Below are 15,436 nucleotides of genomic sequence, written 5' to 3' on the forward strand. Positions count from 1 at the left end.
AGAATGTTCTGTTGAACATTTCTCCACGCACGGCTGTCAAATGCATTGCATCACTATCATGGTCACATGATAAGAGCACCAGCAATGTCATCATCAAATGAGAGAAGTAGACTTCTCCCCTGTGAATGTGCCCTTAGATCAGGAAACACAGATAGTAATCTGTTTTCCATTCTCGTAGTGTGAATTCGGACCTCAAAAACAGCACCCAGCTGTTCAAGATGGGCCTTGTACATGTGTGCCAGATCAGCTAGCTGGAAGACTGGGGAAACTGTCATGCATTTATTATTATTATTATTTATTTCTTAGCAGACGCCCTTATCCAGGGCAACTTACAATTGTTACAAGATATCACATTATTTTTACATACAATTACCCATTTATATGGTTGGGTTTTTACTGGAGCAATCTAGGTAAAGTACCTTGCTCAAGGGTACAGCAGCAGTGTCCTCCACCTGGGATTGAACCCACGACCCTCCGGTCCAGAGCCCTAACCACTACTCCACACTGCTGCCCCATAAAATGCACAATACTTTTGCTTATGAGCTGTACTATTATCTGTAATGTGATATTCTGTAATGAGATATTTTGTAATGTGATACTTTGTACTGTGATATTTTGTATAGTCATCCTGGATAAGGGCGTCTGCTAAGAAATAAATAATAATGATAGATGCCTTCTGTTACAGACATGTTCAGTTGGCTTTCTCCCCTCCCCAGGTGCTGAAGCAATCACTTCTGAGATGACGGCTATCGGAAGTGATAGGAAGTTGCACAGTCTCGGTTGTGCTGCGTTGCACACAGACACTCTCTCTTCCTCTCTGTGATTAGAGACGCAACTGGATCCATACTGTGGACTGCAACATGGCTCTCAGGCTTGTAGCGTGTGGGGTGTTTCTGCACATGGTCTTCCTGCAAGGAACCTGGACCAACATCATCCCAAGGATAACGTTCTCCAACAGTGAGTATTTCCTTTTTAAATTAAAAAAAAAAGTCTTAAATTGATTTAACGCTGTGTGTTAGGGGTCCATAGAAACCTATAGAGGACAAATGGGTCACACTGGGTAGGAAATGTGAATGCTATTAAAGTTGCCCACTAAATTGCAGAACCACTGTGGTTATCATTCTTGTGTCCAAAAGTTTGGTTGCTTGACTAAAGTTTTTTTCATTTCATTCGGACATTGAGGTGCAGAAGGTTTGGTTAAGTCCGATGGAATATGGCACGGTGAATCAGGGTAAAGATCTGTGTAGCGTGGTGAGCGCATGGTCTTCCATTCTGAAGTATTAGGGCAGCAGTGTGGAGTAGTGGTTAGGGCTCTGGACTCTTGATCGGAGGGTCGTGGGTTCAATCCCTGGTAGGGGACACTGCTGCTGTACCCTTGAGCAAGGTACTTTACCTAGATTGCTCCAGTAAAAACCCAACTGTATAAATGGGGAATTGTATGTAAAAATAATGGGATATCTTGTAACAATTGTAAGTCGCCCTGGATAAGGGCGTCTGCTAAGAAATAAATAATAATGTACTTGACAAACATTGGGAATTACAGGCAGATTCTGTAAAATCTTCGTGAAATACGCTTAAAAATAAGATATTGTAGTAAATTGAATGTTCATGGAGTGCTGTAGTTTTTGTTTACAGCTATCCTCGTGAGTGAAATAACCACAGCATGCTGCAGACTTCTGTCTGTAAAATAAACATGTAAAATAAACAAACATGTAAAATAAACAAGTACAGAGTATGGAATGTTTCAACCTAAATTAAGCAGCTGACTTTGAGCAATCACTTTCCTTAGCTTTGCTTAGCGTTGCAGTGTAATTTGCAACAATGCGATTGCAAGTTATTTCCCTAAATGATCCAGTAAAAAAAAAAAAATTCACTAATACCAAATTATTCAAAGCTCGGTATTTTGTATGATATGTGACACTAACCCATTGAAGCATGATGCAGTCTTGATGAAATGTGACGAATCATATTAATAAAAGGATGGTGAAAGCAGGTGCATAAACATTAGAGCATGTTTAACACTTACTTAAGGAAAGAACTGAAAGGCTTTTCCACTTGAGTTAGCTGCTTGGAGTTTTACCTCCTGTGTAAAGAACTGCAACTACCATGAAGCTCGATTCAAAGTGAAAAGGCAAAGCAGATGCATGTTAAAATGATTCCAAAGATATTGACGAGCCGGGGGTTTAAGCATGTTCACAATACAGAGCACAGATCTGCCTGCCAAATAAACCCTAAAACAAAATAATCACAGACACTGGGGAAGATGTTCTGCCTCCACTTTCCCTCCCCCAAGGGAGGTCATAAAAATTAGGGTCAAATAAGTTAATGAAAAATGCCAGATTTTTCTAGTTTTGTTACGTGTGGAAACAAACTTTGCATTAGTTAAAAAGGTTACGAAAAATCCTACCCATTGCCAGGCAGGAAGTATTGCAGTCTGTGTGCGTCATGGAATTTGAAAGTTTGATAGAGCAGGATGCTGGCACCCAGCGCTCCAGTTAAGGTTTGGGGTCTGGGAGGTAACGTACTCTAATTTTAACACTGAGAGAGTAAAATGTATTTTCAGGGGTTAAAATGCAACATTACCTCGTAGTTATGAGTAATCTGGATAAATACTGTACAATCTTTAATGTTAACGGGGTAGGCATGTTAAAACTTCAATATCAAGCCATACAGATAAATAAAATAAGGAAATGCATTAGTCAGTTATAAAACACTTTGTTTAATATTATAAGCACCTTTTTTAGCGGTTGCCTCTGACGATGGTTCCAGGTGGATTTGTAGCTGGACTGGGGTGTTACTCTTCATCCTGTGTAGCTTCGAATTTGTTTTATTCTTACTGTGATTGGCTGGAAAGACAGCAGGGCTAGCCAGAGATTGGATAATGTTTGTTGGGTGGGTTTTTCTTGCCTACAGATTCCTGGTAACTGAAGACATTGCATTCTGGGAGATGTAGTTGTTAGTGGAAGTTTTAGGGGAGGCAGACAAGCTTTGCAGCAAAATTGCAATGTGTATTTTTCCACATTAAATTTAGTGTGTATTTCGGATTTTTTAATGCGTAAAAACGGCCGGTACTCAGCTTATCTGGACCGCTGCTGGCACCCAACCATTTTCCATCTTTTAAAACTTTTAAGAATATTCATTTTTAAACGCTGAAATTGAACCGCATTTTTTAGAACTTCAGGGACAGATGTTTTGAGTAGAAGCCTTCATTGAAGACACTGAAAAAGGCTCCAAATTAGAAATGCAGAAGTCAGATATAAAGATGACTAGAAATGCTAAATCAACTCAGCTTTTCCATTGACAACGCTCTTAAACTGGCCCTGGAACACATTCTTTCAAAATGCAAACTTTTATTCTTTGGACTTTCTGAATTCGCTGAAAAAAATATCATTCTTTACAACATAAAAAGAAAGTCTTGGAAACAAAACAAACCTGGTGACAAATTCTCTGTTAAGGAAAGGAGAGCACTCTTCTGTAAAAATCTGAAATACGCACTAAATTTGATGTGGAAAAATACACATTTCAATTTTGGTTTCCTTTGGCTGAAATCTTTGATACAGCCATTTATAAATCATGTGAACAAATACGAACATGGTCATTTTCACCACCAAATACGTTTCAAGCCGTGTTAGGTCTGATATTGGAGTATCTGTCACAGCACCAGTTTAAAAGTGTAATCTGTTAAACAGAGATTGACAGCCGAAGTGAATATCGCCCATTATTATTATTATTATTATTATTATTTATTTATTAGACGCCCTTATCCAGGGCGACTTACAATTGTTACAAGATATCACATTATTTTTACATACAATTACCCATTTATACAGTTGGGGTTTTACTAGAGCAATCTAGGTAAAGTACCTTGCTCAAGGGTACAGCAGCAGTGTCCCCCCACCTGGGATTGAACCCACGTCCCTCCGGTCAGGAGTCCAGAGCCCTAACCACTACTCCACACTGCTATTATGATCGGTACTTTATAACTGTTAATATGAGTTTTATAATAAATAGAGGAAGAACTCATCTCTTAGCCAGCTGCGTGTAAATCTCTAGACTGTGACTGTTCTTTGTTAATTCTCACACTTTCATGCCTCTCTTGCTGCGTTCTTGTGGCATCCTCTTCAAGACTCTCTTGATCTCAGCCTTTGATGATTTCCTGTTTGTAAAACTTCCCGCAACCCACTTTGTCTCAGTAAAGCGCAACGTGTCTCACACTATTATATGCAGCTTATTACCTTCGAATGCAGGCCTGTCTGCGTGACACATGCATGAGCAATCAGACGCCTCCGCCATGCAAACCCGTGCTGGCTCCTGATTACAGACTCCTTCAGTTATTTATTTTTTGAACTCCCTTGTTTGTTCGCTTGTAGTCTGATCTTGTCTGAAGCTTAATAAGATGGATCCTGGTCAGTACTTGAATGTGGCTCCTCCAAGGAAATAATCGGGTGTCACTTTGCATGAAGTGGTCTTGGTGGCTCAATTGGTGTTGATGGCTCAGTTGACAAACTTTGACAGTAATATTTCTCAACGTCTTCAGTGCTGAAGACATTGTGAAAGACTTCTAGTCGAAATGTTTGCCATTGAATGTATTTTGGTAATGTTGACCCAATGGACTTTTTCGACCTGAAAAAAAGAAACAAGGACCAGGGGTCACAAATGGAGATTAGATTCAGAACAGAAAATAGGAGGCACTTTTTTTTACACAGAGAATTGTGAGGGTCTGGAACCAACTCCCCAGTAATGTTGTTGAAGCTGACACCCTGGGATCCTTGAAGAAGCTGCTTGATGAGATTCTGGGATCAATCAGCTACTAACAACCAAACAAGCAAGATGGGCTGAATGGCCTCCTCTCGTTTGTAAACTTTCTTATGTTCTTATTATTAGGGTTAGGGTCAGTAGATCTGGTAGGAGTGCGGGCGAGAGCCCTCAGTCTTACTGGAACCCCTCTCAGACATCATTGTTCTAGATTATACAGTGTGATCAGCTATTCCAGAGTATATGCCATGGCTGCAGCAGAGCCACTGTGCAGCAGAGGGAAGGTCTTGTGAAACAGGTGCATCATTAATCAGATGGGTCTGAGCTTGCAGAGGAAGGAAACAGGGAGAGTGAATTACAGGCACTGTCAGAAAACTCATTATTTTAACTCCTTCGTCGCCAACCGTATTACATTACCAGGGCTCGAAACTCGCACTAGCCCTGCACACACACACACACACCCATCCTGGGTTTCAGAGCCTCCCTTGTTCAGGTATATTATTGAAGTGATCAGGAGCCACGAGTTTGGGCAATCAGCCCCCTACTAAATTTGTTCTGAATCAACTGATCTCCCTTCTCATCCCAGCATGAATAATTGTGTAGGGTAACTAGTAGGAGACAGCAATAACAATTTATTTAACATCAAACTCCTGGCTCCTGATCATTTTTAATCTGTGTTTGAAAATTGAAATATTTGTCCCAGCACTGCTAATGAACAGAAGGTGAGAAACAATGGCGAGTGTTCCTTTAAGAGAAAGAGGAAGTACCTTCGATTGTGATTATTTCTGTGGTAGTTTGAACAGGATATTAGTTCATGCTAGCTGGCAGGAACCACAGACACTCAGCCAGACAGACAGACACACACACACACACAGCAAGACTCATCACACACAGACACACAGACACACACACACACACACACACACACACAGAGTAAGACTCCACACACACACAGCAAGACTCATCACACACACACACACACACAGCAAGACTCATCACACACACACACACAGCAAGACTCATCACACACACACACACACACACACAGCAAGACTCATCACACACACACATACAGAGTAAGACTGCACACACACACACACACAGCAAGACTCATCACACACACACACACACACACAGCAAGACTCATCACACACACACACACACAGCAAGACTCATCACACACACACACACACCCACACACAATTGAATTCAGAATTGAATCATTTTATATATATATATATATATATATATATATATATAGGTTGAGAAAAGCTTAAAGTCTGCAGAGATAGCAAAAATAATACAATTCAATCTGGGAGCTTAATAAGACTCCCATGGAGGAGCAGTTTGAGCCAGTCCAGGTCAAAGGGCAGCTGAATAAGGATGAGGGTGCCATTGGTAAAGAATTATACCACAGTGGTAACATTTTCATATTTTGACATAACAATGGTATAGACACTGGTGACCCATTGTAGTGCAATTGGTCCCCTAGCTGTGTGCTACCATAGCAGGAGCACATCCTTGTCCCTTCGCGGTGCCTTTGCTGGTAATGCTGAGGTCTGCACATTCTAGGGTCTCTGCAGGTTTCCGCTGTGCTGAAGGAACTTGGACAGTGGTTTGCAGCGAGCAGCAGGGGCATTGCAACATTGAGGTGGTCTTGTTGTGATTATGAAAGCGATTTGGGAAGCAGTCAGCTGATTGTGGGAAAGTACCAGCGATAACAGCGTTAAACAGCAAAAAGAGTGGGATTGTATGGAGAACTCGTTAGCCTTGCATGCCATACATACCTGGGTTCGAATCAGGCTCGTTGCTCCAATTAGCCATTAGTCTGCAAGAGAAAAGCAACTCTCAACTTTGGCATGCATTTGGCACAAAGCTGCATGGAGTAATGGATCTCCTCCTAGCGGCTGTGTTAATAACACTGACATCAGCACAAGACTTCCCTCTCGGCTAGAGAGATCTTCAATGGGGAGACGTTGCTCTTTGAAGCGAATGGTTTGAGGCTCACATCCAGCCCTCGCCTCTCCATTCGGTTCAATGGGCTGAGATGCCAGCTCGCTTTTCATAGTTTGGTTCCAGTTACTGGGGAAATTAGGAAAAATCACTAACTGAAACCATTTGTATGCCCTAATAAAAGTTTCCCGCAGTAAAAGCATAGGTAAGCTTTGTAAAGAATGGCAAGGTATTTTGTAAAGCACATTAATAAACGTGGCAGACTAGGGAAAAGCATTGCAAAACTTCCCGTGGTGAACTTTTATAAGGGAGTTCCACAAACTCGCTTCATGTCAAACTCACCTTGAGCTCCACGGCTACAGGGAGCCTGAATGCTGCCATCTAGTGAAAATCAGAGGGAAGCACATTCAACGCCTTTTTATACAGCGTAGAAAAATAGACAGGAAGTTGGTTTAACTTTATCCTTACCATGAAGGATTTGAGAAACTTTAATTAAAGCACTAGCGGACGAGAGGGCACAAATTGAAGCTGAGTAAAAGTTTACAACAGAAGGTAGGAAACCACCAGGTAAAGTATCTAAAACACCAAGCATTCAGCAAACAATGGAGCTCTGTCCTAATTATTATTATTATTTATTTCCTCGCAGACACCCTTATCCAGGGTGACTTACAGTTGTTACAAGATATCACATTATTTCACATATAATTACATTATTTTTTACACACAGTTACCCATTTATACAGTTGGGTTTTTACTGGAGCAATCTAGGTAAAGTACCTTGCTCAAGGGTATAGCAGCACTGTCCCCCACCTGGGGTTGAACCCACGACCCTCCGGTCAAGAGTCCAGAGCCCTGACCACTACTCCACACTGCTGCCCAATTAGATGCTAAGAAGGGACGAGCATTGATTTGCTATAGAACAAAAGAAACCAAATAAGCTCTTGTTTTTTTATAAAGTCATGGTGGAAAGATATATATAATCAAATTGTTCACAATTGTGCATCGCAAGCATTGAAGTTTTAAGAAATCGAATGTTTTCTGCTTATGCAGCAGTAGTAACATCTTTTTCTGTACGTCTAACATAGGCAGCTAGACTGCTAGACCATGAGATGAGGTGTTTTGTTAACCACAATTCTGTTCTCACAAACCCATGTGACTTTTACACGGCTGTCAGCAAGATAAGAACTAAACTGGGTCTGGTAAACAACCGTTTCCTGTTTAAAAATAGTTTGGACATTCAAAAAGACAGAAAACACCTGCCACAACACTGTCAGTGAGGTGTAGGACCTCCATCTGCAGGCAGGGCTGTTTCTGATTCAATGTGTGCAATCTGCAGTGTTTGTTCAAGTTGCTCTGGAGGGATACAGCCTTACAGCCTCAGTCGATGATGTTCGTTCATGGATTCAAACCCACACTAGCCCTGCAAAGTTGCGTTCCTTTGCCAGTCTAAGTTAGTACAGTTATTTCATTTGAATCTCTACGAGTCTCAGTGTTATTTTGCTGATCTAACCGCAATGCGATCTGTTTTTACTTTCCTAGGTATTAGGTTAGTTAGTGCGGAGGTTACTGCGCTGTCTGCGTTCATAGTTACATCGAGACAGACGATATTGTGTTACTTTTAAAATAGGTACCTTGTCTGCTGTGGTTCTTGTAATGTTGGGTGGTTTTGTTGCATGTCAGTTATTCATGTAATCAAAGTAATTATTAATGCCTTGCATACAGTAAGAGGATTATGGAGAATTCAAGCACATCTTACTGTCAACACTGTCTCCTGAAATGAAACTTTAAATTGATAGGAATCTGGACGCAAAGGGTGAAATCATGGTAAAGCTTAGGGAAGCATTGTAAAGCACAGAGAGGTGTGGTAAAGCATAGGGAAGCATTGTAAAGCACAGAGAGGTCTGGTAAAGCATAGGGAAGCATTGTAAAGCACAGAGAGGTCTGGTAAAGCATAGGGAAGCATTGTAAAGCACAGAGAGGTGTGGTAAAGCATAGGGAAGCATTGTAAAGCACAGAGAGGTCTGGTAAAGCATAGGGAAGCATTGTAAAGCACAGAGAGGGATGGTAAAGCATAGGGAAGCATTGTAAAGCACAGAGAGGGATGGTAAAGCATAGGAAAGCATTGTAAAGCACAGAGAGGTGTGGTAAAGCATAGGGAAGCATTGTAAAGCACAGAGAGGTCTGGTAAAGCATAGGGAAGCATTGTAAAGCACAGAGAGGTGTGGTAAAGCATAGGGAAGCATTGTAAAGCACAGAGAGGTCTGGTAAAGCATAGGGAAGCATTGTAAAGCACACATAGGTCTGGTAAAGCATAGGAAAGCATTGTAAAGCACAGAGAGGTCTGGTAAAGCATATAAAAAAATATCAAACCATGGTAAACTATGGGAAAGTATAACCATGGGAAAACTGCAAAAATGCCACAGGGCAACTTTTTTATAAGGGAATGGTACCCAGACTTTCCAAAATGGAAATCAAATAAAATCTTATAAATATCTTATAAAGAGTAATTAGCTTTTTTCATATCGTTGTCTTTTATGACTACCTTTTAACAGCTCAAACACAGTGCCCTGTCCACGTTTCCAAACGCGCTGTCATGGGTCGCAGTCACAATAAGAAACGCTAACAATGACTGCAAACCACCATGAAAAGGTGCAGTTAAAAAACAGTCATAATAATATGATTAAGTGCCATCACTGGAGCTGATACAAGCGTTTGCTTATAAATAAGAACGCGGACGTTCCAATGCTGTGCAGGGTTGGACAGTCGGAGCAGATGAGCAGTTCGAGGGTTCGTGACAGCGGAGTTAAGATATATTATTTTACCAGTACATATACATGATGGTAACCATCAGCCTTCAAAGCAGCATCTACATCTGCAGCTCTCTATTTATAAATGCAGGTAACGTTGTAAACGACTGCTACAGGATGTCCTATATCTATATATATATATATATATCTCTCTCTCTCTCTCTCTCTCTCTCTCTCTCTCTCTCTCTCTCTCTCTCTCTCTCTCTCTCTCTCTCTCTCTCTCTCTCATATATATATATATATATATATATATATATATATATATATCACTATTATAACACATTTATTTTAGAAAAAAAGGTATATAAATGATGGCCACAGACAAAATGTTTTTGGTTTCTTTTTAATCACTCGATCATTCATCCTTGACCGTGACACGCTTGAGTGACTATGACTGAAGCAGATGCACTTAATCACCTCATTAGTGAGACAGTTGATTGGACGCTGGATATGGAGCGATTTCAGCTGTTGAATTGCAAGCTTGAATAAAAGCAATAAAGAAAATCACAGAAAATAAAACAACATGCCACGTCTGTCGAGAGAGCAGCGCCTTCGTGCGATCGGCATGTTGGAGGCTGGACTAGGGCAGCGTGCTGTGGCTCGCCGTCCTGGGTGCTCACAGCCAGCGATTTCAAACCTGGCGAGACGGTATAACCAGAGCACGCAGGCCAGTGTTCAGCAGGAACATTTGTCTCCATAGTGCGTTGCTGACGTCCTCTGCAGTCTTTGTCTGATCCTTTTCTTTCTTTCTGTTCCAGGCCATCCCGGCCGAGTTCTGTACCGATTCAGCGACGGACGATTCCGGAACACCACCACGCTGTTGCTAAGCGACGATGGCGGAACGCTGTACGTGGGGGCTCGTGATGCCCTGCTCTCATTGGACGTGAGCCAGCGCGGCGCCATGACGATCAAGCGCGAGGTGATCTTCCTTTGCAGTGACCTCCAAATGGTCGCTGAAACTTTGCGTGACCATAGCTTCCTGCAGCACTGCCCCTAGTGGATGTAACCAGTACCGCATGTGTTTCTTACAGATGAATTTCCAGGATGTGATGACAAACCAAAAAAAAGCTACAGCGAATACATGAGTTTGGATAACGCCGATATTTCATATCCTGTTGTGTTTTTTTTCGGTTGTCTGCATGTATGTGAACTTTGTTTCTGGTTCTCTTTCCCAGCTCCCCTGGCCTGTCTTTGATGCGAAGATAAATGAATGTGCCTTGAAAGGAAAGAACCGTGAGGTAAGGCAGATAGAGCAGTTACAGTATGTGTTGTAACCAACGCTTGAAATGGGGCGGTACTCCATGGTACCACCATTTCAGTCTCGCCACTTCTGAATTTAAAACATTTGAGCAGCACTGTGGTGCTTATCACTGACTATCTGCCCGTTTTCTTTTCCAAACTGTCAGCTGCAATTATGTGACTTTGTAGTTGTTACTTTGTTGTCCCAGCAGCAGCTGCAAGGTTTACGTCACAGCAGAGCATAGACTGCAACTCCCAGAGTGCACTGCAAAGCAACTGCAACTCCCAGAGTGCACTGCAAAGCAACTGCAACTCCCAGAGTGCACTGCAAAGCAACTGCAACTCCCAGAGTGCACTGCAAAACAGCTGCAACTCCCAGAGTGCATTGCAAAACAGCTGCAACTCCCAGGGTGCATTGAATTTTGAATGGTCCAGATCAAGTCGCGATTAGACGCAGTACTGATGAGACGAGGTGAGCTGGACAGGGAGAGAGGGAAAGAGAGACAGCTGGACAGGGAGAGAGGGAAAGAGAGACAGCTGGACAGGGAGAGAGGGAAAGAGAGACAGCTGGACAGGGTGACAGACATAGAGATGGAAAGGGAGACAGTGAGAGCTGGACAGGGCATTTTCAATACAGCTTAATAAGTGGAACAAATTAGCATTGGCACTAAAACTAATTTAGACAGCTAGGTGGTTAAAAGCAGATAGTTAGAGATTGTGTTTGGAACTCTACTGAAAATAACTGGAATATACAAAACGATGGTTAACTTTGCTGTTCTCTTTCTCCTTCCAGACACAGTGTTTTAATTCCATTCGAGTCCTCCTGCCTTTGAATCAGACTCACCTGTACACCTGTGGCACCTACGCCTTCAGCCCCACCTGTGCTTACATCGTAAGAGACGCCCTGCTCCTGTACCGGCTGGAGATTATCACGAATCAATTTAACACTCATTCATCTAATCATACAATCTTGCTTTTTAAAAAGTTTTTTTCAATGCATCTATTGTATTATATATGTATAATAATGTGCTGTGATATTTCTAAACACACTTTAGGCAGAACACTGTCTGCTATGAATGACATAGTTCAGGATCTGACCTCCTATTCCTGTCTCCCCTCCTGGTCAGAATGTTCAAACGTTTTCACTGGCTCCCGACTCCCAAGGGAGACCACTCACTGAGGATGGCAAAAGTCGCTGCCCGTTCGACCCCTATCAGAAGCACACAGCCGTCATGGTTGGTAAGTGTCACCATCTTTCATTATTAGGAGGCTGGGGGACAGTGCATGGAGAACTGAGAATGGTAGACAAGTGAGTTCTCTGCAGTGTTGAGAGTGGAGTTCTCTTTCCTATACTGCTAGAGCGCTCTGCAGTGTTGAGAGTGGAGTTCTCTTTCCTATACTGCTAGAGCGCTCTGCAGTGTTGAGAGGGGAGTTCTCTTTCCTATACTGCTAGAGCGCTCTGCAGTGTTGAGAGTGGAGTTCTCTTTCCTATACTGCTAGAGCGCTCTGCAGTGTTGAGAGTGGAGCTCTCTTTCCTATACTGCTAGAGCGCTCTGCAGTGTTGAGAGTGGAGTTCTCTTTCCTATACTGCTGGAGCGCTCTGCAGTGTTGAGAGTGGAGCTCTCTTTCCTATACTGCTAGAGCGCTCTGCAGTGTTGAGAGTGGAGCTCTCTTTCCTATACTGCTAGAGCGCTCTGCAGTGTTGAGAGTGGAGTTCAGTGTACACTGAAGAAGGCACTGAAGTTTCTTACAGTTTCACCTCTGGCAATTCTGGAAGCGGGGCTGCAGATTGAGTTTCCCTCTGACCCGTGGTTGTTGTGTTTTATGTCTCCTCAGAGGGTGAGCTGTACGCGGGCACCTTCTCGAACTTCCAGGGGAACACACCAGTCATCTCCCGCTCCCTGGGGAGACCCATGAAGGTGGATAATACTCTCGGCTGGCTGCAAGGCAAGGCAACCCTCAGTCTGAGCAGTACCGTGGGATTTCATTAAACCCCAGTGTATTTCCCTAGCTAGCAGAACCATCAGTAGCTACAGTAGCTTGCATAGGAACTGTACAAGTTACCAAAGATTCTCCATTGTTCGAATCATCTCTGATCTTTTATTTTTAATGGCAGATCCTACCTTCATCAGCTCCACCTTTATCAAAGGGAGCCCCGGGCAAGACAAGGTCTATTTCTTCTTCAACGAAGTGAGCAAAGAGTACGAGTTCTTTGAGAAGCTCACAGTGTCGCGCATCGCCCAGGTTTGCACGGTAAGGATCCGTGGCCAGACTTCAGCTCATACTCTGGGGCAAGCAGTGCCGTTCAGTGAAGCAGTTTAATCTCACCTGAACTGGATACATCTGTATTGCGGTCTCAATACAGCTGGTACACCTGAGTGGAACCATTTAACCTGTCCCCCCTCCAACGCTGCCCCTAGTGGATATAAGAGATACATCACTGGAACGAATGTTGTGTTTCCTACAGCCACTAGGGGGCAGAGTGTTGCAGGTGGGGGGAGTCAAATTGTTACAGCCTGCTGTACCAGCTGAACTCGGAGAGAAGACCTGGGGTGATATTTGTATTCGTAATTGCATTTAAGAAGTATTTATCGGCAGTTTTATTAAACAAATCCATTCATTAACTTGTTGATTTCAAAGCAAGAAAAACTGTCCTTCCCTCACCTTCACAACGGCAGTAAAAAAAAGTCACCGGATGAGAGGAAACTTCTGGATGGTTTTTAAAACACCCAGTGTGGAAGTTAAACCCCATTGATTGATCCTCAAATTGTAAAGGTGGTGGAAGGACAGCTTTTCTTGTTTTCGAAATCAACACGTTACTGCATGGAGCTATTTAACTGGCACAGCCCTAGTTTTAGGGTCCTGTGTAATGACGTTGTGTGTTTGGTGACAGAGTGACGTCGGGGGGGAGCGGGTTCTACAGGGCAGCTGGACCACCTTCGTCAAGGCACTGCTCAAGTGCTCTTCCCCAGGAGACGTGCCCTACAACATCATCCAGGACGCCTTCACACTCCCACCACCAGAGGGCAGGCCTGTCGAAGATACCCTCTTCTACGCAACCTTCAACGCCCAGTGGTAAGAAAGACAGCCATGAGGCAAGCTCCTCAAAGCGCTTTCTCCAGTCGTTTTTTTGTTACGCGAGTGACGTCACAGCTTGATAGCAGCACGGTTCTGGGTTCATGCCTTCAAAATGCTCAATCAGAATTAAGAAGCTAAGTCAAGCAGACCGACGTTTGCGCTAGCAGTGCCTTCTTCAGTGTACCAATGAGGAGCTGTATGTGGTGGTTTCGTTCTATCAGTTCGGGAGAGATGGCTCCTCCTTGCTTGTCTACTTGACTTGGTTTCTTCCTCTCAGGTACAGCAATGGAAGTGATTGCTCTCATAAGAAGAACATAAGAAAGTTTACAAACGAGAGGAGGCCATTCAGCCCATCTTGCTCGTTTGGTTGTTAGTAGCTTATTGATCCCAGAATCTCATCAAGCAGCTTCTTGAAGGATCCCAGGGTGTCAGCTTCAACAACATTACTGGGGAGTTGGTTCAACAACTCACTCTTTTTCAATCTCCCGTTGCAGGGCTGGCGGAGCGGGGAAGTCTGCAGTGTGTGTGTTCAGCCTGGCTGACGTCAAGGCCGTGTTCGCTGGGAATTACAAGAAGCTGAACAGAGGCACCCAGCGCTGGGTCCCACTCATCAGGGGCAACACCGACACCAAACCTGGAAATGCAAGTATCCCAAAACCTCTCCATTGGAGAGCAGCATTGAAGCACTCTTAAACACTCAAACCTGCTGATTTAGAAATACTGAAAGAAACTAAAATTCAATGAAAAACGTTTGGAATCACCAGATCTCAATCCAATAGAAATGCTTTGGACTGCATTGTGTATCCAATCTGTCTGAGCTGAAGTAATATGCATTATTATTTATTTCTTAGCAGACGCCCTTATCCAGGGCGACTTACAATTGTTACAAGATATCACATTATTTTTACATATAATTACCCATTTATACAGTTGGGTTTTTACTGGAGCAATCTAGGTAAAGTACCTTGCTCAAGGGTACAGCAGCAGTGTCCCCTACCAGGGATTGAACCCACAACCCTCCAGTCAAGAGTCCAGAGCCCTAACCACTACGCCACACTGCTGCATGACAGAATGGGCTCAGATTTCACCAGCAAGATGTTACACACTGGATAAGAATTATCAATGTCTGAAAGCCTTATAAAAACAAAAGGGCACATGAAATACTAAAGCAGGGGCTCCACTACCTTTGTCATGAACAAATAATTTAAATGAAATATGTTTTTTGATAAAGATTATTTGTTAAATTACGAGAAATTGTGTATTGCTTTTTGTTTTATTAAAGTGATTTAAAGTTTTCTAGGGCAGCAGTGTGGAGTAGTGGTTAGGGGCTCTGGACTCTTGACCGGAGGGTCGTGGGTTCAATCCCAGGTGGGGGACACTGCTGCTGTACCCTTGAGCAAGGTACTTTACCTAGATTGCTCCAGTAAAAACCCAACTGTATAAATGGGTAATTGTATGTAAAAATAATGTGATATCTTGTAACAATTGTAAGTCGCCCTGGATAAGGGCATCTGCTAAGAAATTAATAATAATAATAATAATAATAATAATAATAATAATAATAATAATAATAATAATAATAAATGCTTGTTAAAATAATTGAA

At 42.7% G+C, this 15,436-nt stretch overlaps 1 protein-coding gene across 8 annotated transcripts in view; it reads left to right on the forward strand.

The window, feature by feature from the left end:
- Positions 1–15,436, forward strand: part of LOC117395406 (semaphorin-4A-like) — a 31,591-nt gene that overhangs the window by 10,867 nt on the left and 5,288 nt on the right. For all 8 annotated transcript variants that reach the window (XM_059007331.1, XM_059007330.1, XM_059007332.1 and 5 more), the window contains 9 exons: positions 717–957; positions 10,274–10,434; positions 10,691–10,753; positions 11,548–11,646; positions 11,882–11,993; positions 12,591–12,701; positions 12,871–13,007; positions 13,648–13,829; positions 14,327–14,474. In XM_059007331.1, coding sequence (XP_058863314.1) covers positions 861–957; positions 10,274–10,434; positions 10,691–10,753; positions 11,548–11,646; positions 11,882–11,993; positions 12,591–12,701; positions 12,871–13,007; positions 13,648–13,829; positions 14,327–14,474 — 1,110 coding nt within the window. In that variant the 5' untranslated portion in view covers positions 717–860. The remainder of the gene's footprint in view (positions 1–716; positions 958–10,273; positions 10,435–10,690; positions 10,754–11,547; positions 11,647–11,881; positions 11,994–12,590; positions 12,702–12,870; positions 13,008–13,647; positions 13,830–14,326; positions 14,475–15,436) is intronic.

This window comes from Acipenser ruthenus, chromosome 35 (genome assembly GCF_902713425.1).
Source record: "Acipenser ruthenus chromosome 35, fAciRut3.2 maternal haplotype, whole genome shotgun sequence".
Lineage (NCBI taxonomy): Eukaryota > Metazoa > Chordata > Actinopteri > Acipenseriformes > Acipenseridae > Acipenser > Acipenser ruthenus.